This window comes from Rutilus rutilus (genome assembly GCF_951802725.1).
Source record: "Rutilus rutilus genome assembly, chromosome: 23".
NCBI lineage: Eukaryota > Metazoa > Chordata > Actinopteri > Cypriniformes > Leuciscidae > Rutilus > Rutilus rutilus.
The window spans coordinates 1,410,001-1,437,031 of record NC_140233.1 but is presented as its reverse complement, the minus strand read 5'-3'; the positions used below and the strand labels follow the sequence as shown (position 1 = coordinate 1,437,031).

Here is a 27,031-nt window from a genome sequence, read left to right as displayed (position 1 = left end):
TTCAGGAACTCAGACCAGCTCTTTGTCTGTCATGGTGGGAAGCTGAAGGGAAAGGCTCTCTCCAACCAAAGGTTGTCTCACTGGATAGTGGACGCCATTGCTTTGGCATAGTTTGGCATAGCAGCAGGGTCGACCATGCCCCCTTGGTGTGGCCTCCTCTTGGGCTCTAGTGCATGGCGCCTCGCTAACAGACATCTGTAGAGCTGCAGGCTGGGCGACACCTAACACATTCGCGAGATTCTATAATCGGAGCCAGTTTCTTCTCATGTATTCGCTTCAACCAGCCAGTACCAGATTCTGCTCAGGTGTGTATTCCACTGTAAGCCTCTCTGAGCATGTGTCTTTCCCTTGCCAACCACCTTGCCACCCCTGGGGTTGAAATATTCCACCTGCGGCTGGACACCCCAGTTATTCTCCATATGTAGCCCCCCTCCGGTTCATATGTGTATTCTGTAAGTTCCCCCCTTAGGGCTGGGCATAATTGCATATTTCCGCTGATTATATGCTTCCCAGTGTACCTTGGTATTCCTGTGTTAAGTAGGAGTCCTTCGTCCGTGCTAGCCTCACGACAGGGATCTCAGACTTACACAGGGCACTGGAAGACAGCCAAGGTGGCGTGATTAGACTGGGAACCCCATTTTGTCGTCACTGATGTAACTCGTAGCGACCACAAAAGGGAACGTCTCGGTTAAGTATGTAACCCTCGTTCCCTGAGTGGGATTGGAGACGTTACGTCTCCCTGCCACTTCCGCTGTACCGCTGGAATCGCCTGAGTTTGTCTCAGCTCCTCAGTGAAGACATATCTGCATGTTGCGGTGTATTTCCTTATATACCCACGAGGTGGGGCGGAGTTACGCATGCAAATTCCGCAGACCCAAGGCATTTCCATTGCCATTGGCTCGTTTTCTAAATCTCGAAGGTGATAGGCTTTCTATGCGAAACCTCATTCGTCGTCACTGATTTAACGTCTCCGTTCCCACTCAGGGAACCAGGGTTACATACGTAACCGAGACAATATTCACACACTTCAAGGTCACTTCACAAAGACCAGTTTAAATTCATTATGGATGCCACAGTTCAACAAACAAAATGAGAAAGCAACTGATATGTAGGAAAAAATATGACTCACCAATAATTAAACTTCCTCCCTAAAAGAACAATGTGATACCAATTAACAACATTTTGCAAATTATAACCAAGATCCTCAAATATATTTTTTCTTCAGCTGATATTTGATGAATGATCATCATACCTCTGTGGTGACGCTGACGACGTCACTGTATACGGTGTAGTCGAGTTTCCCCAGCGCTGCACATTTGATCTCATACTCGGTTTCTTCTCTCAGATCAGTCAGAGTAACTGTGAGTTGATCCTTCAGCACAGGTTTAGATCTCCAGACTTTATCCTGCTTACGTTTGTACAGTATTCTGAGCTCCACTGTTTCAGGACATGATGGAGGAACCTTCAGAACCACACTATTATCTTTGACCTCTTCAGTGATTGGACAGGCTGGTTTGGATGGAGGAATGAAGCAAACAGCTTCATCACATTCGCTTTCATACAGCAGAATGCAGGAACCTGGATTATTCTTCATTTCCTTTGAGGACACAATGAACTTGGCTGGTTTACGCTCTTGTGAATCAATCAAGTTCTTAAATATCTTTAAGTTGCTCCTCATAGTCTTTTGGATCTCAGGAGTGAGCCAAGACTTCTGCTCTGGATCAGGGCTGTTCTCATTAGTTTTTTCTTTTGTTGAAAGGTTTAGATATATGGTTTGTTTATGAAGAAGAACATCTGACCAGTCCAATGATGTGAATGTGTAGCAGACCAGATTTCCAACCTCCAGATCCATCAAGATCAGATCCATGTTGTCTTCTACCTGTGCACCAGCATCCTTCAGCTGTCTGAGGACTGATTTAATGATATTAGACTCTCTTTCTCTCTCTTTCAGCCATTCTGCCAGGTCTCGTCCTCTGAATGGAGATTCATCATGTTCTTGTAGAAGATCCTTCAGGTCAGTTTCCTTCATCACGTCTCCACGGATGTTTGGCAGCAGAGAGCCGAGTTTCTTCACAAGGTTCAACTTGTAATTGTAGCAGTTTTGCTTCATTTGCAGGATTTTATCATGGAATGCAGCAAAAGTTGAAGCAGGCGAGTCTTCCAGAAGATCACTGCATTTCATCTCAGTTGTATTTAAACTCTCAATCACTGATTCAGTTTTAATGATTAGATCCATGCTGATGTCCTTCTGAGGTTTTGAAGCTTTTGAGAGAAGTTTGTCCAGAGGAAAAAGCCAAACCCTCAGAGGAACCGCCAGCTTTTTCTTTTCTCCCAGCAGGTTTGGAAGATCAGTGAAAACCTTCAACGCATCTTCAAAAGAGGTCGGGTTAGACGGTAACTGGAAGTCACCATAAAACGTGCATGTGAATTTTTTAATTGCATTCTTATGAGTGTCATTCATCTTCAGACTGATGTCTGTATGTTCTGAAATTATTTTGAGTGCCTCACAGGCTGCATTTGCTTCGCTTTTTATTGTTTTTATTTCCTCATCTGATGAAACTTCTCTATCAAACACAAAGCAGGCGTCTGCTCCATACAGCACTGCTGTCACCACGTGTGTTGCTGCGTCATTATCAAACACCTCGTGATGAACTATATTTTCAGGTCTCAAGTAGTTCATGGTCAGTTCTTCAAACCTGCTGGTTGAATGATAATGAAGCATCAGTCTCTGCTGTTTGAAGGACTTCTTGGTGTCATTGAGATATTTGGCTGATCCAGTGACATTGACGAGTCCCCCTAAAACACTCAGTTTCAGAGAGCCATCAATCTTCAGTAAGCTTGATTTGTCCTGAATGGAGTCTGAAGCTGTGACTTTGGAATTTGTGTTAATTTGGGGATGGACTCGTAGACTCTGATTTAGCTTTTCTTGATCCCACAGTGTGATTCCTGCAAAAGTATAAAGTGTTTAATACAGTCGAGTCATTATTTATGTCTATGAACACAATATTGATTAAATGATCCCACTGTAGGGCTATGTGCATCAGTTGTGTAAATAAAAAAAGAGAAGCTTTCTGAAGTGTGCTTATATGGTACATGCTTATTAGGGTCACTTTCCCTACCAATAGACACTGGAGAATGCATGATCAATCTCCTTTGAAATATGAGTCAACATAATTGGTCTTTGCCACTTACAGCAGTAACTGATGTGCAGAAAAACCTATGAGGATGTCTAATTAACTGATAATCATTCATTTTGTTTACAATATGTATTCACTGCTGCGAATTATATAATCTACTAAACTTTTAACCTACTTTACCCAGAGATGGCCTTAAACAGATGGCCATACTCAAGTCGACTTACGCCAAAAGAGTAAAACTTGATGATGTATGACATTTACATTTACATTTATTCATTTAGCTGACGCTTTTATCCAACGCGACTTACAAATGAGAACAATAGAAGCAGTAGGACAACAATATGCAAGTGCTACGACCCTTCTCAGTTTAATCTAATTCAGACTTTTTTTTTTGTTATAGAACAGAATAGAATAGAGTAGTAGAGAAATTGTTAGCATTACTGGATCAAGTGCTGTCGAAAAAGAAGCGTCTTCAGCCGTTTCTTGAAAGTGGCCATGGACTCAGCAGCTCTGGTTGAGTTAGACAGATCATTCCACCAGCAGGGAAAAGTCTAGGTGAATGTCCGAGAAAGAGATTTTGTGCCTCTTTGAGATGGCACCACAAGACGCCGTTAACTTGCAGAGTGCAAGTTCCTGGATGGCACGTAAGTCTGAAGTAAAGACTTAAAGTAAAAGGGAGCAGAACCAGTGGTTGTTCTGTAGGCAAACGTCAGTGACTTGAATTTGATGCGAGCGGCAACTGGCAGCCATGCGATGCAATTTTGTGAGGAGAGGAGTGACGTGTTCTCTCTTCGGCTCGTTAAAGACCACTCTAGCTGCGGCGTTCTGGATCAGTTGCAGAGGTTTGACTGTGCAAGCTGGAAGACCGGCCAGGAGAGCGTTACAATAGTCAAGTCTGGATAAAACAAGCGCTTGGACAAGGAGTTGAGTAGCATGTTCTGATAGGAAGGGCCTGATCCTCCTAATGTTGTACAAGGCAAATCTACATGACCGGGCAGTTCTAGCAATGTGGTCTGTGAAGTTCAATTGATCATCAATTACCACTCCAAGGTTTCTGGCTGACCTAGATGGAGTTATGGATGATGAGCCTAGCTGAATGGTGAAGTTGTGGTGAAGTGTTGGGTTGGCCGGGACCACGAGTAGCTCTGTCTTCGCAAGGTTTAATTGAAGGTGGTGGTCCTTCATCCAGCCAGAAATGTCTGTCAGGCAGGCTGAGATACGATCAGCTACTGTCGGATCGTCAGGCTGGAATGAGAGGTAATGTCTCTGGAATCCATTGTGAAGTGGTTACTGCCTGTTGCAATGCCTTCTCATTGGAGGCCTCTGAATCTAGAGATTCTGCTTAGGCAGACAGGTTGTAGGCTGACCAGGCTGATGGTGAATCTGGTGAATCTAGGGGTTGATGCTTTAAATCCCCCTGAAGTGACAGACCAGGGGCCTCATTTATAAAACTGTGCGTAGGAACCTTGCTAAAAGTGTACGTGCGCCCGAAAGCCAAAAATGGCGTACGCAAAAAAATATTCAGACTTATAAAACCGTGCGTACGCCAGAACCTGCGCAGAATTCACTTTATAAATCCCAGTCAGCGGAAGATTGTGTGTACATGCGTCTCCACCCGAAATAACCATATATGAGCTTACAATGCCTAGTTTTACTATGCAGATCCTCATCTACATATCATTTGCATATGATTATTCATCCACGTGATAACTTAAACGTTATCACATGGATGAATAATCATATGCAAATTATATAAACGGTACAAGAAACATTACATTAATACAAATCAAGTAGTTGTCTATCCTTGCCTTGTTTTTGAATAGCCTACATAAATCAAATAGTGTAAAATACATTTCAGAGAAAGTTTTTCTCAATCTTTTCCACTTGCCGAATTGTATTTTTAATTGATTTATATTTTTAATGGAAACAGATAGGACTTGGGCATTATTTGCACGAAACTATTTTCTCAGACAATCTGGTATTATCATGATAAGCAATTATCTCTGTGGTTAAAACATTAAAGCACGCCACAGGAAAAGTGTTCAAAAACAATCGCATCCACAACAAATATTTCTAATGATTGAATTAAAAAAAATGTTGTAACTTCAGTAATGATTTCATGTTTAAGTGTTTAACTCCATTAATTTGAATGGCATATTTAATATAAATGTTTATATCAGAAGTATTTTATTTATTTAAACTGTTATTTGCGTCAGTTTCACTAAACGGCTCAACGCGCTCGCTGCCGCGGACATTTAAGAAGGAATGGATATTTGCTTCAAGTGACAGGCTTGGTGATTGAAATTGTATTTGTATAATCTTTCTGTATATGTTTAATTTTCTTTAGATTTTCTGTATAAAAGTGACCAAAAATACATTTAACTCCAGCTCACCATCGGTGTCGCCAAAGTGCTCCATCTCCAAAACGTTCCTACGCATGGGTCAGAGTTTGCGTGTAGGTGCGCAAATTTTCCCGTCAAGTTTTTCTTTATAAATCCCACCTTTTGCGCAGGAACTGGCGTACGCATGTTTTCAGCCCCGTTTTGTGCGTACGCAAGCTTTATAAATGAGGCCCCAGGTCTCTTTGCAAGCTTGGCCATATTCCCTTAAAGGAATCTTTCAGTGTGTAAATGATTCCAAGCCTCTGAGCTCTGCCCTTGGGCCGAGTCCAACCATTTGGCCCAGCAAGGACTTTCCTCGTTTAGGGTATGTAGGTTGGTCAGTGGCTGTAGGGAATAGTGTCACTGACAGCTTGCTGGTGTGTACCTTTGGGGAATCTGACTCTGACAGTGAGGTCAGGAAAGTCAGCTTTTTAGTGCTTAGTCACGGCCAATAGGGCATGTACTCCCCTCAGCATGGCGGAGTAGGTATTTATTCCCATAGATGTAGTGCGAGTTCCCATTCAGAGGAAATGTCTTGGGTCATAAATATAATCTATAATTAGAAAACCTGTTATAAAAGAACTGATAAGAATATAAATGTGTACCCTGCAATGTAAGTCGCTTTGGATAAAAGTGTCTGCCAAATGCATAAATGTAAAAATGTAAATGTAACCTAGGTTCCCTAAGAAGGGGAACGAGACACTGCGTCTCTTTCGGGCTGCCTGTCCCGTCTCCTTCTGATGAAGAAGGGAATGAAGTTGTTCCTCAGGAGCCCTTTTATACTCACGGTCACACTGGTAGAGACGTCATTGGCTGTTGCCGACAACTGTCACTTCAGACATCAGTCACACTGAAGCGTTCCCCATAGCATCTTGTTAGACATAGTGTCTCGTTCCCCTTCTCAGGGAAACTCTTTTACATCTGTAACCCAAGATGTGTTTTGTACCTGGTATCAGCGCATCTTTCCTGCAGTCATACAGCATCCCCAGCTGGAAGGGTCTCCCTAGAGCCGCTGTTTCAATCACGTTCACTCCCACTGTAGCCATTCTAAACACACAAACACACACACCAGTTACTGATCCTGAACACTTATTTTAAGTCACTAACTACCTGTATAAACCATACTGCTGCAACATTAGGCATATGATTAAAATATTATTTCTACATTTCAGTTGCTGAATTTGAATTGAGGGGCAAAAAGGGATGTGCATGAATATTCGATCTGCAATAATTATTCGAAAAATAAAAACACTATTTGAATTTCGCAAAAGCTTGCTTTGCTGGCCGTAATTGCACTGAACCCCTGATAAATCCTGAGCACGCAAACTAAAACTCACAGTTATAACTAAATGCATTGGGTGGTGTGTTTATTGTTTTTTAACTTAAAAAAGGATGAAATGTATAAGTTTGTTAATAAAGTCTGACAAGCTTGTTTAGAGATGTTCATGGGTGACAAAACTAATGTTTGACTAAAGCTACAATATGTAATTTTTCGCCACTAGGCCACGCTAACCTCCTACAATAACAAAGGTGTAGGTTGTAGGGGTGGGCGATATAGCCTCAAAATTATATCACGATATTTCAAGAATATTTGCGATAATGATATTTATGACGATATAAAAAAAAATGTAGAATTTTTTTATTATTATTACATTTATCTCACCAAAATGTTTGCTCACTCATTGTGTTTTTACAATTGGGTAATTTTGTTTTTAAGAGTTTACACAACACAAGGAAGCTTGATTTCAATCTTTGAATTAAATTGAAAAAAGTAGCAAAAAATATATACAAAATAATAAAGATACAAATAAAGATAAAAGTTTTTGAGTAGGTCCGTCTAACACTATTCAGAAATACTACAGAAACTGAATAAGGTAATCAAATGTAAAATAACACTAGTCCTAAGTCCTGACTGAATTAGATACATAGCTTTCATTGTAAGGAATCAGAATTAATAGCCTATCTTTTGTCGTTTTGACGACAACATTAATGACAGACACATATGGCTGCTGTCACTTTTAGAGCTAGTGCCCGGATCCATTACTGTTATACTGTCTGTCACACTGTCACGCGCATTTTATGGTTATTTCAGACATAACCGACTGTTTACGAATACACTAACCATGACCGGAATTTTTACACAATTTTGCGTGTTTTTTCCCCTGTTAAAGCGATTTAATCCGCGAAAAATAACTTTTGTTACTCGCGAGCTGTTTGTGAGACGGCTTTACTGTATGTATGCACGCAGAGTAAACATCTCACATGCGCGCGAGAGTAGTTTAAAATCGCAAATGTTTAAACTGATGAGACTTAAAAAGAAGTGAAAATGCTAAACTTTAGTTACGATGCAAGTGACAAAAGATTCCGTCATGTCCTGACTGCTAAACACAAGAGTGTGGTATTGACGCTTGACTTGTGCAACCCATTTTGAGAGCGAGAGAGAGAAGACGCGGCACAGCTGAACACTCATGCGGTTGGTAAAATCAGTGTTTGCGGGGGAATTTCCCGCATTATAAGTGGTAGACCTGCGGGAATTATTAAAATACTTTTGAAGTAGCTCCTTTTTAGGTACTAAATCGTCATTGGAGGCTGACTTGCTGCTCTCGCGCTCAGACAGGTGTTGTTGTTGTGTGTGCTAGGGAACGTAATGCGCCATATCAGTGATATCGCGATATGACACTTTTTTATCATGTAAAAATTTATACCGGTATTATCGTGGACGGTATGATATGGCACACCCCTAGTAGGTTGATGACGCATAAGCAGAATTATGGAACTTGTTGTCATGCCGATGGATCTAATAATGTTTATGGATGAGTGCATACATTGATGTTTTTAACATGACTGATATGAAGCAGGGCGCGATCGCTAATGAGAGACAGATATCAGCACCACACGCGAGTCCCACGGATATAAAGGAACGAGGACATTTCATTCTACCGAACTAACTTACCCGCTAGTGCTGAATAATACTCACACAGGGCAGTTTATTAAATGAATGAAACTTGTGAGGTAACGCAACGCAGTTTCACTTGCTCTACACTATCACACTAAACTGCATTTGAATGTGTTAAAAGTTATAATGTTATTCTATGTGTTAGTTTGTCTGTATGAGACTAGCAGTGAGCTAGATCAACATTAGAATAACACACTGATCATATTCTAACATTTCATCATGTTGAGATATATAACATTGATTAGTTTTATGTACATTTGCGCGTCTCTGTCAAGTCGAAGTTAGTCACGGACGCTAGCTCTCGGCATCTCGAAAACGCCACGCTGATATTGATCCTCGTTTTAGTTTAGTTCAAAGTCTGCTTGCAATGGTCCATAATATTTGAACGAAACAACAACAGCGTGAGCGTGCCGCTAGACCTAACGCAGTTGTCCACGTCTGTCACCATGGTTACTACGGCAGTATGAGCGGAAACCAGGGATAAGCGGATATTACGTTATTGACAGGCGACAAGGGACGGGCACTATTTAAAATTGTGAATTTCTCTGAATTTACAAATGCTTGGAAACATTTATGATAATGTAAGTACACAATTGAAAGTAATGTATAACACTGTACAAGTGGTGTTTGGATATGTTGATATAAAATTCTTACATATTGTACCTTTAAAGTAACATCTTTCCCAACAAACTTAATTCAAATAAATGAATATTCAAATATTCTTTGTCAGTGAGCTCGGATATTTGAATGCAATATTTTTTAAAACTGTCCATCCCTAGTGGCAAACAGGATGCAGAATTCCAATCCTAGCTTGAACTTAAGGATGCAGAATCATAATAAACTGAAATAAAATTTAAAGAATTTCATAAAACTAAAGTAATTGTATGTAAAAAATAGAAACAGGTCAAGACAAAGTTTGAAGAAAGGATTAATAAAGGCTTGTCTGAAAGTAAATAGAAGTATACAGGTGAAACTCGAAAAATTAGAATATCGTGCAAAAGTTCATTTATTTCAGTAATTCAACTTAAAGTTTGAAGGTTTTATAGGCCTTACAGACAGAACTGTTTTGTTGGCTGCTTCTATACACTGTAAAAAGATTATCGTGATTTTAATGGTAAAAGACCTAAAAATGTATTGGTTAACCGAAAGTTTCCGTACTATAGTGAATAACTGTAATAAATCTAACCTTACATTTAAAAAGTGAACAATTGTAAATTTACATTGCTAGAATTCCCTGCGTGACACTTCACATTTGATGTATTTTCATTGAAATATCAGTTTCTTCTTAGTTTTATGTACATTAGGGTTTCTATGTTTTTATGTGTTTTAATGCATTTTATAATGTCATGTTTGTTAGAATGAGTGTTTGTGTGAATGACACTGTGCACTTCTATATAATACAGTAATATTAGCCTTCTCAGCTTGTGGAAAAGCTATTTGTGATGAGCTTTCCTCATGTGACTCTCATCACCACTGTGATTGGTGGTTGTCAGTGTATTACAAAGGTACAAAACAGATATTAGTACTTCAGTAGGTTAAATTAACTTTTTATCAGTTAATGAAATTTTTTTTTTTTACTGTAAGTTTTAAGTAAAATGTGTAAAACCTAAAATGTTGCAACTGTATTTTTTCCTGGCTTTTTTCCCCCAAAATTTAACAGGCTATTTAATAGGCTTTTAAATAAATATATAGACCCAGGTGGAAGAACATTTAATTGTATATCATTTTATTTCTCTGAATTCAATAAATTTCACTTCCTGTAATTCCAATTTAACAGTGGTGTGTGGCCATTTCAATTAAAATGCACAATCAAAAAAGGAAAATTAATTATTTTATTTATACATGAATAACAATATAATGCAGATGAAATGTAGGATGATATATTTCTTGACATCTTTCTGTTGTGGTTGATAAATTAATAAAGAACATTTTCTTTTTAAAAATAATGAACAAAAATGTATTATTTTATTTATAAAAAGTCATTGTTTTGAAAAGTATTAACTTAGACATTATTAAAAACATATTATTTTAGCTAAAGTAGCTATTTGTATCAATACTGTGTGTCTTTTGGCCCAGGCTGTTTTTGTTTTTTTGTGTGTCTGTGGGGTAAAAGATCAACCTCGTACATTTATAAGTTTTTCAAACAAAATGAACCCCTTTTATGATTTATTTTGACACTTTTAGCCCAGTTGTACATTATTTCAGTGATGAATCTTTGAGCCAGTGTGTAATTCTCTCTGAAATTAAATCTTTCATAATGTTGTTTGCTTACCCGTCCTCCTCTTCAGCGCTTCCGCATCACAGATGTAGAACTAGACAGTTTATCTCGTGTTTGACGTCGATCTCTTTTTTAAAGATAGTTTTATGATTTATTGAGAAAATGTACCTAAATCAGAAGATTAACAAATCGCATTGCCGTCTGTAAAGCCACATCTCCAAACCCTTATTATTATTACATACTTGATCTGTTTTCTCTCCGTGGTTGCTCTCTCCTCGGACTGTCTTGCTTTCGCTTTCAGTCTTCTTCTTCTTCTTCTTCTTCTTCTTCTCTTATGTAATGGCGGATTGCAAACAACTTGTAGTTGCATACCGCCACCTACTGTACTGGAGTGTGTATCATCATGTCATTTAACAATTATTTAAATTCTCCTCCATAACCCTGTGTCTTTTAAAAATTTAAATAGTGCCTTCCTGTTGATTCTTTTCGCTATCAGTCACTCTCTAAAGTGTGTCTTTAACACGTGACAGCAGAAACAGAGGTGAAGTTTGACACGTTCTGCTTCCCGTAGTGACGCTCGCGCGGCGTTTGCTTCCTTCATCGCAGTCGAACTGGATTAGATGTGTAATATCTGTAAATGTAAAGTCTAGAATGATTAATGTCGAGTGTTGTTAAAGAGCAGCGTGTCTGATCATTTATGATCCACAAATCTGTGTTCAACAAAGAGTGTGAATAAATTAGTTTGGCTTATTTCACTGGCATTCTTCTATTGTGTTTTAGAGTTACAGCCCTGGCAAAATATTACCAATAATTCTTCCTTTTTTCTATTATTATGTTTTTTCTTACAGTGTGGTAGGCCTATATCACTATATCCATTGATAATATATTGTGAAATTCTACATTTTGTGAATCATGAACATTAATAACATTTTAAGAATCAAGAAATCTCTAATAGCACAAAAGAGAAAAGTGTTGATTAGTTCATCTGTGAGGCTGAAGACTTTAATGAACACCAGATGCATCTTTAGATCCGCTTCATTCTCTGACACTAATTCTGCTGCATGAATCAGGACAGGTTAATGTGTGTAAGCTCAGTGTAATCTACTGTAAACACACAAGAGAAAGGTGTTTAATTTGATGATCTGGTACTAGAACACTTTACTGAACACCACTATTACACGCTTCATTGTTCATTAGTGTTTTAGACCTATAAGAGGACTAAACACATACAGTATAATGTCATATATAATGTCACACATGCACAAGTTTAACAGTCTTTTAAAACTCCAGCATAACATTACAGGACAACACACATATTGAAAGTAGAAACTGATTTACTGGCCAGATTGAATGAAAGATTAACACTGAATGTCAGGATGAATGTGGCCAGAATATCTGAACATCTCCTGAAGCAGACGAAGAGATTTCACTGTCATGATGACGGTCTGGAGAATGACCAGTAGATGAAGCTGTTGCTCAGGAGAACACCGTCACACACACACACACACACACACACACACACACACACCAGCAGAGACACTATAGAGTTATCTAGAGCTACAGAAGCTGTGGAGCTGAACATGGGACTGTGAAATACAACACTTTCTACTTTCTGATGACCAGGACTCTCAGATATGATGATCTCCACTTATAATCGTATATAGGCTTTAATATCTGTAGATATCCAGTTGTGGTTCAGAACGGGTTGGAGGTTCAGAGCTCCATCAGGACCAGAAGTGGATTGTTTGTAATGAACAGTAAACGCCTGTGATTTAAAGAGTTGAAGGTGAAGTTTCTCCTGGTGTAAAGCAGCACTGAGTTCTTCTGCTCCTGATCTTCTTCTGCGTGAGAGAGTTTTAATGCATGGATGCCTTGAGCTTTAGCGGCCTGCAGTTACTCAGAGGCCAGATGCATGATGGGATTGAATGGACTGATCTTCACACTCATTGGTTCAGTTCAAGCACAGGTCAGACTCTTTAACTAGACTAACCTGTCAGTGAGTAATCTATCAGCCCACGTGTGTGAATGTCCATCTTCAGAAAACACACACAGACAGTAACGGTTTAGGGACAGAGAGAGAGTTTTCAAATCATGAATCACAAGCTTTATTGAAGATGTTCAGATGAAAGTTTCATTTCTTGCCTGTTGAATCTGTTCTTTGTGTTTGAGAGACTCTGGAGATGATTGTCTCTGGGTTTCTGTGTCTGAAAGAGGTTTTAGAGGAACTTGATCAAACCCAAAGACTCTTTACACACACAATACTGTATATCTGACTAAATGACAGTGTCAGTAACAACTGTTGAACATCTTTACAATCTACAACTGCATTATATTCAGAGTCCACAGACCCAACAATGAATAACAGCAGAATATCACTATTGAATATCAGGAATTATAATACTGGAACATTAAACACCAGTTATTATCAGTTATAAAATACAAGGTTCAGATTGCATCTAAATCTAAAATACAACCTTAATTTCTGGCCCAAACACAGATTGAGGAAATATGGATGTTAAGTGTCTGTCCAGTTCTGATCAACTCCATTTGAGCAAAGCATTAAATTACACAAATAAAGCCAAACAGGGAGAGATCACATGACATGAGCAATAAAACATGACTGAGAAATCTGAACAGAAAACATGAACAAATCTAGATGGACTGATACTTATGAAAGTGGACAAAAGTAACAAAAGCTTCTTTATTCTCCAAACAAACACTTTGTCCTACAGACTGTAGAGTTTGAGATCATGTGATCACAGCCGACGGACACAAGAACCACAGCAGAGATGAGGAACAAGCAGCAAGACGTTTATTTAAAAGCAGGGGCAAATAAATAAAGCATTAAGTTAACGTTAAACATTAAGTGCATTAAAAGTACAGAACATTAAAAACAGTCTAAAACTAATTGGAACATACCATAACTAAAACTCACTGCGTCAATAAAATACATAATTACACTTAAACAAGAGGTAACAAAAAAAAAAAAAAAAAAAAAAAAAAGATAAAACCAAACAATTTTAAATGGCTAAAATGAGCTTGTGCTTCTAAAACAGGACATAAAACTGAACCCCATAATATAAAAACAGTTCAAAAGAACAGTTAAAACAGTGATGGAGGAGACGGAGGAGGTGAAGGAGGCCGGACGAGGATATGGAGGAGGTGAAGGAGGCCGGACGAGGATATGGAGGTGAAGGGAGACGGAGGAGACGGAGGAGGTGAAGGAGGCCGGACGAGGATATGGAGGAGGTGAAGGAGGTCGGACGAGGATATGGAGGAGGTGAAGGGAGACGGAGGAGACGGAGGAGGTGAAGGAGGCCGGACGAGGATATGGAGGAGGTGAAGGAGGCCGGACGAGGAGATGGAGGAGGTGAAGGAGGCCGGACGAGGATATGGAGGAGGTGAAGGAGGCCGGACGAGGATATGGAGGTGAAGGAGGCCGGACGAGGATATGGAGGAGGTGAAGGAGGCCGGACGAGGAGATGGAGGTGAAGGAGGCCGGACGAGGATATGGAGGTGAAGGAGGCCGGACGAGGAGACGGAGGAGGTGAAGGAGAAGGAGACGGATCTGAAAGTGAATCAGAAACTCAAGTGAATCATTTGCACAGCAGAAGATCTGAAAGTGAATCACAGGATGAGCTGAAACTCTGAACTGCACACACCGTTTCTGAACTACACACACCGTTTCTGAGCCGCTTTAGCATACAAGTCTGATGAATCAAAGAGCTCAGAGAAAAGCTTAGTGAAATTAATATTCTTAATGATAATAATCTTCATTAGGGCTCCATCTTCACCTGAGAGACAGAGACATGGATCTTCATGGTGCTGAGGACAATGAGATGGTCTAAAAGGTGTGTGTGTGTGTGTGTGTGTGTGTGTGTGTGTGTGTGTGTTCCACTAATGTCAGTGAGTTTCTCCCCACGAGCACCTGCACCTAAACGCCACAGGAGGTCAGAAACACATTTGGTTGTTTCACGGCCGGATCTTGGACTTCTACGGACTAGTTCTCATCTCTCCTGCAGTTTCCATCTTTCTAGAGCTTCCATTTCTCCTGTTCCTCTCTCGGTCATCACACTCTTTCTGTGGTGTCAGTCGTTCTCTCACCCTCTCCGGCAGAGACACTCTTCTCCTGAGCTCCTCCAGAGCCGATCGGCCCGCTGACTCCCTCCTGTTGCTCCCGGACCCCTCAGGGAACTCCTCGTCCCCCACCCGGACCCGGACCGTGAACCTGACAGAGGGAAAGATGAGGAAGGAGAATATAATCTTTATTCTTCGAGAGTTCGGGCCAAATACTCTTTTACTCTGACTCACTCTAGTCTTTTTAATTAACTCTAGTCTTTAACTCTAATTATTTGTAAGTGTGAACTCATGAACTGTCTGTGGGCATCTGTCTGGGCCGTGTGGATTGGCCTTTGCTGAAGGAACCATTATATTTTTTCTATGTCCATCATTTGGTGCTTCAAAGCAGAAATTATTGAAAAAATAATAATTAGAAACAAATATAGTTTTGGAAAAATCTTTTCGGGTCCGGGAGCTGCAGGAATGCTGGAGGACGGCTGTGGACATCATAGATCAAGCTGCAGTGTGAAAAGCGAGTGAGAGTGAGAGTGAGAGTGAGAGTGAGAGTGAGAGTGAGAGTGAGAGTGAGAGTGAGAGTGAGAGTGAGAGTGAGAGTGAGAGAGTGAGAGTGAGAGTGAGAGTGAGAGTGAGAGTGAGAGAGAGAGAGAGAGAGACTCTGGGAATTGGGGGGTCCCGTCTGCTCCACCAGCTCCTCCCCATGAGGAGTTAACCCTAACCTCAGTGAATTGGGGAGCCCAGTCCGCTCCACTGATGTAAGCTCCTCCCCATGAGCGGCTGCAAACCTCCGCAGGCCAGAGAGGGAGTGATGAGGCAGGCGGTCCTGCAGCCGTGGCCGTCCTCCGAATCTCTGCTAGGATAGAGAAACTCTAGATTACATCATGTGACACACAGAAAATGAAGCAGATGGGAATGAAAGCGTGTGGTTAGTAGTGTTGGGTGATATGCTCCATTTCAATATCGTCCTATCATCAGCCTGTGAGATCGGCGATACACGATATTATCATGAGGGGGCGGGGCTTACTTATTTGATTATTAACTTGCTTATTTACTCATTAATTGCTTGTTTTATTACTCCGTTTTATACATAATATTTTTCTATTTTGCTAAGGTGAAGTCACCTATTAATAAGCTAGATCTTGTTATTTCCAGGTATAGTGAGGTGTATCGAGTCTGACTCACAGTATTTCAGCGGGAAATTTACAGACACACATTATCCTCATGCCGTTACACATGCAGCATTTCGACTAGCCTACTTCTACACGAGATGAGAACACGTTTGAATGAGAACGAGATGGCCGAGATGAGAACACTCTGTCTGTCTGTCTGTCTGTTATATATATATATATATATATATATATATATATATATATATATATATATATATATATATATATATATATATATATATATATATATATATATATATATATATATATATATATATATATATATATATATATATATAGTCCTACCAGTGCTCTCTCTGTCCTCCTACACGTTACATATGCGCACTTCAATAAGCTCAAATAACACGGATTAATGCCGGATTTTAAATGCTGGGAGAAACCAGATTAAGGGGCAAACATCTAAAAGTCGATGCATTGTCAGTTTATTCAGCAGAATCGGGTTAAGAACGTGCATGTAAACGCGCTCATTCCCTGAGAGTGAAAGCAGAAACGGACTGAGCTTTCGGCATCTGTCGCTGCATTAACGCCGCGTTCTCTCAGAGACGACGATGGATATAACGGTATAGCGACCATCTTAATTTACTGGCTTAATATTTCTCTTGTGGACCTACATTAATGACAGGGGAAAAATTAGAAGAATATTTCTTGTTAAACAAGTGATTGCCATCTGTGAAAATCAAAAGCAGCAAAAGAGTTGTGCAAGTGCTCGTGAACTAAAGTCTGTTTTGTACAAAATATTATTATTAAAACATTACAATTACAAAATATTATTAATCGCTGAAATGATATAGGCCATATATATATAAATATATATATGGCCTATATCATTTCAGCGATTAATAATATTTTGTAATTGTAATGTTTTTAGTGTTGTCATTAAATGTTTTGTTAATGTGCTATGGAAACAAAATACTGACGAACACAATGCTGTCTTCATCTTGGATCTGTATAAGAATGATGCATCTTAAAAAAAATACACTTGACAATGGATCACCTTGCAAATCAATTTTTATACTATTTAAAAAAAAAATTGTAGTTCCTAATATTAATTTAATAACAATACTAGCTTAATAATAGTAATAATTTAATACATTAAATGGGAAAACGAGCCAATATTGCAGTATTGATCTCGTCAAAGGCTTCTGCCATCTGCGATATCTCTGACTATACTCCGCGATACTATCGTCTATCGGCACAACCCTAGTGATTAGTGAACGTCTGACTCTAGTTCTGTATTAAACGGCTGAAGCGTCTCCTCTAGAAGCCATACGGGTCGCTACAGGTTTACTGCGGTGCGTCTCGTCTGTTTTACCTGGAATAACAATGGAAAACAGTCCCAGACACTGATGGCTACTAGTCGGAGTAGTTTTAGCACTATTAGTGCATTTCTCTGTTTCTGAACGAGTCTCTGCTGTGAACTAAACCCTCATGCTCTTCACTAGCTGTCAGTGTCAATCATCTTTCACAGAGACTCGATTACAATCACTGGTGACGGTTCACAGATTAATAGAGTATCATCTGAAGGGGACCGTTGGCGTAATTATCAGCCCTAATAGACCCTGTTTCATCCCTAATATTAGAGACTACTTTCTCCTCTTGTTCCTGTTCCTCTCTCGGTCATCACACTCTTTCTGTGTTTCAGTCGTTCTCTCACCCTCTCCGGCAGCGACCCTCTCCTCCTGAGCAGCCTTAGAGCCAGCCGGGCCGCTGCCTCCCTCGCCGCCTTCCTATTGCTCCCCGACCCCTCCGGGAACTCCTCGTCCCCCAGGCGGACCCGGACCGTGAACCTGACAGAGAGAAAGATGAGGAAGGAGAATATAATAAGTGTATTCTTTGTGCACAACATGTACATGAACAAAGCATCTACACAAACACAGCTCAGTGTGAGATCAGTCCTGACACGCTTGCATAGCCGCATTTCCACCGCAGGAACTTTCCCCAGGACCTTTGGGCTGGTACTCGATGTGTTTACATGTGTTTTACCTGGAATAACAATGGAAAACAGTCCCAGACACTGATGGCTACTAGTCGGAGTAGTTTTAGCACTAGCTGTCAGTGTCAATCATCTTTCACACTAGATTACAATAACTGATGACTGATTACAAATGAACGAAATATCATCTGAAGGGGACCGTTGACAATTATGGTCACACTGTTTCTGTGGTGTCAGTCGTTCTCTCACCCTCTCCGGCAGCGGCCCTCTTCTCCTCTGCTCCTCCAGAGCTTTTAGAGCCGCTGCCGCCCTCTTATTGCTCCCGGACCCCTCCGGGAACTCCACCAGCCCGACTCGGACCCGTGCTGTGAAAGGTGGAGGAGGGAGGAGAGTAGAGGGAAAGGTGGAGGAGGATGAGTGGAGGAAGGAGATGGAGGGAAGGTGGAGGAGAGTTAAGGGGAAAGATGGAGGAAGGAGATGGAGGGAAGGTGGAGGAGAGTTGAGGGAAAGATGGAGGAAGGAGATGGAGGGAAGGTGGAGGAGAGTTAAGGGAAAGATGGAGGAAGGAGATGGAGGCAAGGCTTGAGGAGAGTTAAGGGAAAGATGGAGGAAGGAGATGGAGGGAAGGCTTGAGGAGAGTTAAGGGAAAGATGGAGGAAGGAGATGGAGGCAAGGCTTGAGGAGAGTTAAGGGAAAGATGGAGGAAGGAGATGGAGGGAAGGTGGAGGAGAGTTAAGGGAAAGATTGAGGAAGGAGATGGAGGGAAGGCTTGAGGAGAGTTAAGGGAAAGATGGAGGAAGGAGATGGAGGGAAGGTGGAGGAGAGTTGAGGGGAAAGATGGAGGAAGGAGATGGAGGGAAGGTGGAGGAGAGTTGAGGGGAAAGATGGAGGAAGGAGATGGAGGGAAGGTGGAGGAGAGTTAAGGGAAAGATTGAGGAAGGAGATGGAGGGAAGGTGGAGGAGAGTTGAGGGAAAGATGGAGGGAAGGCTTGAGGAGAGTTAAGGGAAAGATGGAAGGAGATGGAGGGAAGGTGGAGGAGAGTTAAGGGGAAAGGAGGAAGGAGATGGAGGCAAGGCTTGAGGAGAGTTAAGGGAAAGATGGAGGAAGGAGATGGAGGGAAGGTGGAGGAGAGTTAAGGGAAAGATGGAGGAAGGAGATGGAGGCAAGGCTTGAGGAGAGTTAAGGGAAAGATGGAGGAAGGAGATGGAGGGAAGGCTTGAGGAGAGTTAAGGGAAAGATGGAGGAAGGAGATGAGGGAAGGTGGAGGAGAGTTAAGGGGAAAGATGGAGGGAAGGTGGAGGAGAGTTAAGGGGAAAGATGGAGGAAGGAGATGGAGGGAAGGTGGCGGAGAGTTGAGGGAAAGATGGAGGAAGGAGATGGAGGGAAGGTGGAGGAAGGAGATGGAGGGAAGGTGGAGGAGAGTTAAGGGAAAGATGGAGGAAGGAGATGGAGGGAAGGCTTGAGAGTTACGAGGACGAGTGGAGGACTGTGAAAACAAAAATGAGAAAACGAATGATCCTATGCTATGACAGACCGCACATCGACTCCGAACGACAACACACATCTAATCAATACTAAAGACTAAAGATGCCATGCTAACACTAGCAATGCAGTCGAGAGCCTCAACACTAGTGTTACCGGTTCAAGACTCACAGTACTGATGATCAACAGGTTACAGGAGTAAACTCACAGAAACAGCAGCGGCTGAGAGAGTTCCTCACTGGATGTGTTAACGTGACCTGGGCGCGTGTGGAGGTCCGGTGCGGACCTCGCTAATGAAGGCGAACTCCAGGCCCTTCCTCTGGCCGTACTGGAAAACTTGAGACGGGGTGGTCCATTTTTGTTTTGTTTGAATCTTGTGTTCATGTTCGTCCGCGTTTCTTTTATGCGTTTACTGGAGGCTAACAAACAAACAAAGGTTGTAGGTAAATTAGCGCCACCTACTGTGCTGGAGTGTTTTTTTGCCTCTAGTATTAAACTCACAGAAACACAGATGTTGAGAGTTCGTCACTGGATGTGTGACCTGTGAGCGAGAGGTAGTTTGGCCTTCATTAGTGAAGAACACTTCTGCTGGCCATGAGTGTAAACGGCTGATACTGCGCTCCTTTAATTCTATTTTGATGTTCATCCACAAGGCAGGAGTGCGAAGGCTTGAGGACAAAGATGGAGAAAGTAAGAGGAGGCTGGAGTAGAGGAGTCTCGGATGGTGCTGGTGGATGGTTGTGGAAACAAAAGAGAAATGATACAGACCGCACATCGACTCTGAATGACAACACACATCTAATCAATACTAAAAGACTAGAGATGCCATGCTAACACTAGCAATGCAGTCGAGAGCCTCAACACTAGTGTGACAGGTTCAAGACTCGCAGAGCGTCACTAGATGTGTGTGTGTTACCTGTGCTTCACTAGATGTGTGTGTGTTACCTGTGCTTCACTAGATGTGTGTGTGTTACCTGTGCTTCACTAGATGTGTGTGTGTTACCTGTGCTTCACTAGATGTGTGTGTGTTACCTGTGCTTCACTAGATGTGTGTGTGTGTGTTACCTGTGCTTCACTAGATGTGTGTGTGTGTTACCTGTGCTTCACTAGATGTGTGTGTGTGTTACCTGTGCTTCACTAGATGTGTGTGTGTGTTACCTGTGCTTCACTAGATGTGTGTGTGTGTTACCTGTGCTTCACTAGATGTGTGTGTGTGTGTTACCTGTGCTTCACTAGATGTGTGTGTGTGTTACCTGTGCTTCACTAGATGTGTGTGTGTGTTACCTGTGCTTCACTAGATGTGTGTGTGTGTTACCTGTGCTTCACTAGATGTGTGTGTGTGTTACCTGTGCTTCACTAGATGTGTGTGTGTGTTACCTGTGCTTCACTAGATGTGTGTGTGTGTTACCTGTGCTTCACTAGATGTGTGTGTGTGTGTGTGTGTTACCTGTGCTTCACTAGATGTGTGTGTGTTACCTGTGCTTCACTAGATGTGTGTGTGTTACCTGTGCTTCACTAGATGTGTGTGTGTTACCTGTGCTTCACTAGATGTGTGTGTGCTACCTGTGCTTCACTAGATGTGTGTGTGCTACCTGTGCTTCACTAGATGTGTGTGTGTGTGTGTGTTACCTGTGCTTCACTAGATGTGTGTGTGTGTTACCTGTGCTTCACTAGATGTGTGTGTGTTACCTGTGCTTCACTAGATGTGTGTGTGTTACCTGTGCTTCACTAGATGGTGTGTGTGTTACCTGTGCTTCACTAGATGTGTGTGTGTTACCTGTGCTTCACTAGATGGTGTGTGTGTTACCTGTGCTTCACTAGATGGTGTGTGTGTGTTACCTGTGCTTCACTAGATGGTGTGTGTGTGTTACCTGTGCTTCACTAGATGGTGTGTGTGTTACCTGTGCTTCACTAGATGGTGTGTGTGTTACCTGTGCTTCACTAGATGGTGTGTGTGTTACCTGTGCTTCACTAGATGGTGTGTGTGTTACCTGTGCTTCACTAGATGGTGTGTGTGTTACCTGTGCTTCACTAGATGGTGTGTGTGTTACCTGTGCTTCACTAGATGGTGTGTGTGTGTTACCTGTGCTTCACTAGATGGTGTGTGTGTGTTACCTGTGCTTCACTAGATGGTGTGTGTGTTACCTGTGCTTCACTAGATGGTGTGTGTGTGTTACCTGTGCTTCACTAGATGGTGTGTGTGTGTTACCTGTGCTTCACTAGATGGTGTGTGTGTTACCTGTGCTTCACTAGATGTGTGTGTGTGTTACCTGTGCTTCACTAGATGTGTGTGTGTGTGTGTTACCTGTGCTTCACTAGATGTGTGTGTGTGTGTGTGTGTTACCTGTGCTTCACTAGATGTGTGTGTGTTACCTGTGCTTCACTAGATGTGTGTGTGTTACCTGTGCTTCACTAGATGTGTGTGTGCTACCTGTGCTTCACTAGATGTGTGTGTGCTACCTGTGCTTCACTAGATGTGTGTGTGTGTGTGTGTTACCTGTGCTTCACTAGATGTGTGTGTGTGTTACCTGTGCTTCACTAGATGTGTGTGTGTTACCTGTGCTTCACTAGATGTGTGTGTGTTACCTGTGCTTCACTAGATGTGTGTGTGCTACCTGTGCTTCACTAGATGTGTGTGTGCTACCTGTGCTTCACTAGATGTGTGTGTGTGTGTGTTACCTGTGCTTCACTAGATGTGTGTGTGTGTTACCTGTGCTTCACTAGATGTGTGTGTGTTACCTGTGCTTCACTAGATGTGTGTGTGTTACCTGTGCTTCACTAGATGTGTGTGTGTTACCTGTGCTTCACTAGATGTGTGTGTGCTACCTGTGCTTCACTAGATGTGTGTGTGCTACCTGTGCTTCACTAGATGTGTGTGTGTGTGTGTTACCTGTGCTTCACTAGATGTGTGTGTGTGTTACCTGTGCTTCACTAGATGTGTGTGTGTTACCTGTGCTTCACTAGATGTGTGTGTGTTACCTGTGCTTCACTAGATGTGTGTGTGTTACCTGTGCTTCACTAGATGGTGTGTGTGTTACCTGTGCTTCACTAGATGGTGTGTGTGTGTTACCTGTGCTTCACTAGATGTGTGTGTGCTACCTGTGCTTCACTAGATGTGTGTGTGTGTGTGTTACCTGTGCTTCACTAGATGTGTGTGTGTGTTACCTGTGCTTCACTAGATGTGTGTGTGTTACCTGTGCTTCACTAGATGTGTGTGTGTTACCTGTGCTTCACTAGATGTGTGTGTGTTACCTGTGCTTCACTAGATGTGTGTGTGCTACCTGTGCTTCACTAGATGTGTGTGTGCTACCTGTGCTTCACTAGATGTGTGTGTGTGTGTGTTACCTGTGCTTCACTAGATGTGTGTGTGTGTTACCTGTGCTTCACTAGATGTGTGTGTGTTACCTGTGCTTCACTAGATGTGTGTGTGTTACCTGTGCTTCACTAGATGTGTGTGTGTTACCTGTGCTTCACTAGATGGTGTGTGTGTTACCTGTGCTTCACTAGATGGTGTGTGTGTGTTACCTGTGCTTCACTAGATGTGTGTGTGCTACCTGTGCTTCACTAGATGTGTGTGTGTGTGTGTTACCTGTGCTTCACTAGATGTGTGTGTGTGTTACCTGTGCTTCACTAGATGTGTGTGTGTTACCTGTGCTTCACTAGATGTGTGTGTGTTACCTGTGCTTCACTAGATGTGTGTGTGTTACCTGTGCTTCACTAGATGTGTGTGTGCTACCTGTGCTTCACTAGATGTGTGTGTGCTACCTGTGCTTCACTAGATGTGTGTGTGTGTGTGTTACCTGTGCTTCACTAGATGTGTGTGTGTGTTACCTGTGCTTCACTAGATGTGTGTGTGTTACCTGTGCTTCACTAGATGTGTGTGTGTTACCTGTGCTTCACTAGATGTGTGTGTGTTACCTGTGCTTCACTAGATGGTGTGTGTGTTACCTGTGCTTCACTAGATGGTGTGTGTGTGTTACCTGTGCTTCACTAGATGGTGTGTGTGTTACCTGTGCTTCACTAGATGGTGTGTGTTACCTGTGCTTCACTAGATGTGTGTGTGTTACCTGTGCTTCACTAGATGGTGTGTGTGTTACCTGTGCTTCACTAGATGGTGTGTGTGTGTTACCTGTGCTTCACTAGATGGTGTGTGTGTTACCTGTCCTTCACTAGATGGTGTGTGTGTTACCTGTGCTTCACTAGATGGTGTGTGTGTTACCTGTGCTTCACTAGATGGTGTGTGTGTTACCTGTGCTTCACTAGATGGTGTGTGTGTTACCTGTGCTTCACTAGATGGTGTGTGTGTTACCTGTGCTTCACTAGATGGTGTGTGTGTTACCTGTGCTTCACTAGATGGTGTGTGTGTGTTACCTGTGCTTCACTAGATGGTGTGTGTGTGTTACCTGTGCTTCACTAGATGGTGTGTGTGTGTTACCTGTGCTTCACTAGATGGTGTGTGTGTTACCTGTGCTTCACTAGATGGTGTGTGTGTGTTACCTGTGCTTCACTAGATGGTGTGTGTGTGTTACCTGTGCTTCACTAGATGGTGTGTGTGTTACCTGTGCTTCACTAGATGGTGTGTGTGTTACCTGTGCTTCACTAGATGGTGTGTGTGTTACCTGTGCTTCACTAGATGGTGTGTGTGTTACCTGTGCTTCACTAGATGGTGTGTGTTACCTGTGCTTCACTAGATGGTGTGTGTTACCTGTGCTTCACTAGATGGTGTGTGTTACCTGGGCGTGTGCTTCACTAGATGTGTGTGTTACCTAGGCGCGTGCTTCACTAGATGTGTGTGTGTTACCTGGGCGCTAATGAAAACCTCCTGTCCCGTCTTCTGTCTGCACTGGTGAATTGATGAAATCCTCTTTGTTGTTCTCCGCATTTCTTGTTTTATGCGTTTACTGGCGGTGGCAAATAAACGAAGGTTCTAGTGCAGGAGTGATTTCTTTCTAAATAATATAAAAAAACACAACGACAATACATAAATAAGAGCTCCAAAGAACAGCACACAAGTACACAAAAACAAATTAAATTAGCATAAAACAACAAACAGAAACGATAGCTAAAATATCAGCGTTAAACTAAACAACTCCCAATCATGGTTTCATACAATTCACTTCAAAATGCTTATGTATGCAAATTGAGTGTTGAATTTCAGTTTAATTTATTACACTTATTTGCCGGAACCAGTACTTTAAAAATTAATATTTTATTTAGTAATGTCTTTCAGAAGAACCAGTGCATATTTCTTTTGCTGCCTAGAGTCAAATATAGATATTGCATATATTCTAAAACTGAATGATAATATGATTATGAATAAACTCACAGAAGTAAGAAGTCAGAGACTGAAGTAAGAACAGGAGTTGCTCTGAGTTTCTGCAGCAGAATTGAGACCCTGCTGTACTGTACTGAGATCAGCTTTATCTGCTTCCGTCACACCTTCAGCACACACACGACATCACTCAGAAACCTGGAATAAACCACAGCAGAAACACAGAAATATTAGCATTCCCATTATAAATGACCATAGCTAATGCTAGGAGGAATGAGCACACTCTGATATCAGAGTAATCGTCGATCAACAGCAGTGTGCAATACATTACAGCAATCTGTGTTATAAAGGGAATCAGACATTTATGATGAGCACTGAGACTCTAACAGAGAGGAAGATGAGGAAGAGTTTCACCAGGACAGAGACTCACCTGAACGACGGCCATTCTCCAGCTGTAACTCCTCCAGATCTTCTTATATAAGATCAAACCTCTGTCTCTGCCGTTGGAGAAAGAGGATCCTCAACGAGCGTCAGCTGTGTCTCATTATGTCTCATTAACCAATCACATTACAGCTCGGACTGGCTTTACTGGGATCATAAGAGTGTGTAAGAGTGGAGAAACGCTGGACTGGCTTTACTGGGATCACAAGAGTGTGTAAGAGTGGAGAAACGCTGGACTGGCTTTACTGGGATCACAAGAGTGTGTAAGAGTGGAGAAACGCTGGACTCGGACGGTGAGCTTCAGGGACTGACGGCTGTCCTGAGTGTGTAGAAATATGCAGATTGTTCTGGAGTTTCTGCTGGATTTAATGCCTAAATCATATCGTTTACACATTGGACTCTTTGCAGTTGTTCTGTGTGTTTAATATTGCAGTTTGAACGCTTTCATTGCGAATAGACTATATGTTTCTAAAACAGCTCAAAGTTTCAATCAGTCACTCTCACCCTAGAAATGAAACACTGTCTGTCTATTTCATATACAGTAATTTAACTAGATTTCCTTACAACCAGTGTTCGAACTATACCGTGTCTTTTGGGGGAGCCCACTTTTGTTTTGTTTTGTTTTTTTCAATGGGGGGGGGGGGTATTGGTTATGCGCGTGCCATAAGAGGATGGGAAGTTCGAATCATTTTACTGACTCTCTTGTTTGATCTCGTCCCTCAAAATGAAAGAATCTTTTCTCGGGCCATTTCGTTCATCTAAGGGGCTTTAAATGTTATACTTTTAACAGGCAAATCCCCCGAACACATCCACCTACGCAATCTTGATTATATTCTGAATTAAGAAATCATTATAATGCAGTCAAAAATAATTTACAAGGAACATAAATAATTACTTTACCTTCAGAATCTTTCGTTCATCTGTCACGTGACAGACGCAATGAATGGATTGTTCACGACAGATATATAACAGCTACAAGTCACAAGTGTATGCACTACTTGCTTTATGCAAGCACTATATAGGATAAATCACTATACAGGATTTACCCTATTACACTTTATCGACCCGAATTGATAGGTCAAACAGCAAACATCCACCAACAAATAGTCTATAAATAGGCTGTCTTTGAGTTCACATGAACAACGGTTAAATTATTCGTCGGGCTACAGAAGAATACCATAATTCCTCCGGTCAATTAGGCCTAAGACATCGAGAGTCATGCAGACCTATAACAACCAAGCCACAACACATTTTGGGAATAACATGCTTTACCTTAACACAGAATGGATTTCAAGGACTTTGCGCGCAGATCAATGGCCTCGTTTATATTTTTTTCGACGAATCTGTGAGTTAACATGAGTGGAATTTGCACCGCAGCGCCACCACACCTTGATGCTCATGACAAGAATAGCATGCATAGTTATCTTTATTGAAGTGAATTACCGGTAGGTTTAAATCACCACCCTGCATGAATGAATGATATTTTTGCTATTTTACACATAATAATCCTTGATGATCACATTACACAAAACTGAAATTGCACGTCAAAATAACACATTGTCTATATTTTTTGAGACCCCCCAAAATTTCACAAATCACGTTTTCAGGGGAGCCCATGTCTTATTAAGGGGAGCCGAGCTCCCCCTAGCTCCCCCGTAGTTCGCACCCTGCTTACAACAATATTTTAATATCTGATAGAAAATCTAAAAAGTTCTCAGGAAAGGTTTTCAAAACTATTCAGTTCTATTCCTCATCTGTATATATTCCAAACCCATATTAAATGTGTTCCTTGTGTCTATATATATCAGTCTGATGTGTGTGTGTAGTGTGTAATTCTGCAGCTCTTCTGTCTGAGGAATAAACTGAATGTGATTTCAGTGGAAGAGAAACACTGACATTTGCAGCTGAGACACACACACACACACACACACACACACACACAC

General features: G+C 41.6%; 1 protein-coding gene across 4 annotated transcripts in view; it reads right to left on the bottom strand.

Moving 5' to 3' along the window:
• Positions 1 to 27,031, bottom strand: part of LOC311283504 (uncharacterized protein) — a 333,540-nt gene that overhangs the window by 28,205 nt on the left and 278,304 nt on the right. The window contains exons 1-5 of one of the 4 annotated variants that reach the window (XM_084397941.1): positions 10,935 to 11,010; positions 10,747 to 10,860; positions 6,465 to 6,565; positions 1,253 to 2,946; positions 1,130 to 1,148 (exon numbers count right to left, since the gene is read on the bottom strand). The exons of 1 other annotated variant lie outside the window; for it this stretch is intronic. In XM_084397941.1, coding sequence (XP_084254067.1) covers positions 1,130 to 1,148; positions 1,253 to 2,946; positions 6,465 to 6,564 — 1,813 coding nt within the window. In that variant the 5' untranslated portion in view covers position 6,565; positions 10,747 to 10,860; positions 10,935 to 11,010. Of the gene's footprint in view, positions 1 to 1,129; positions 1,149 to 1,252; positions 2,947 to 6,464; positions 6,566 to 10,746; positions 11,205 to 27,031 lie in introns of those variants that run through there. 2 more of the 4 variants (XM_084397939.1, XM_084397940.1) reach the window with 2 other exon arrangements.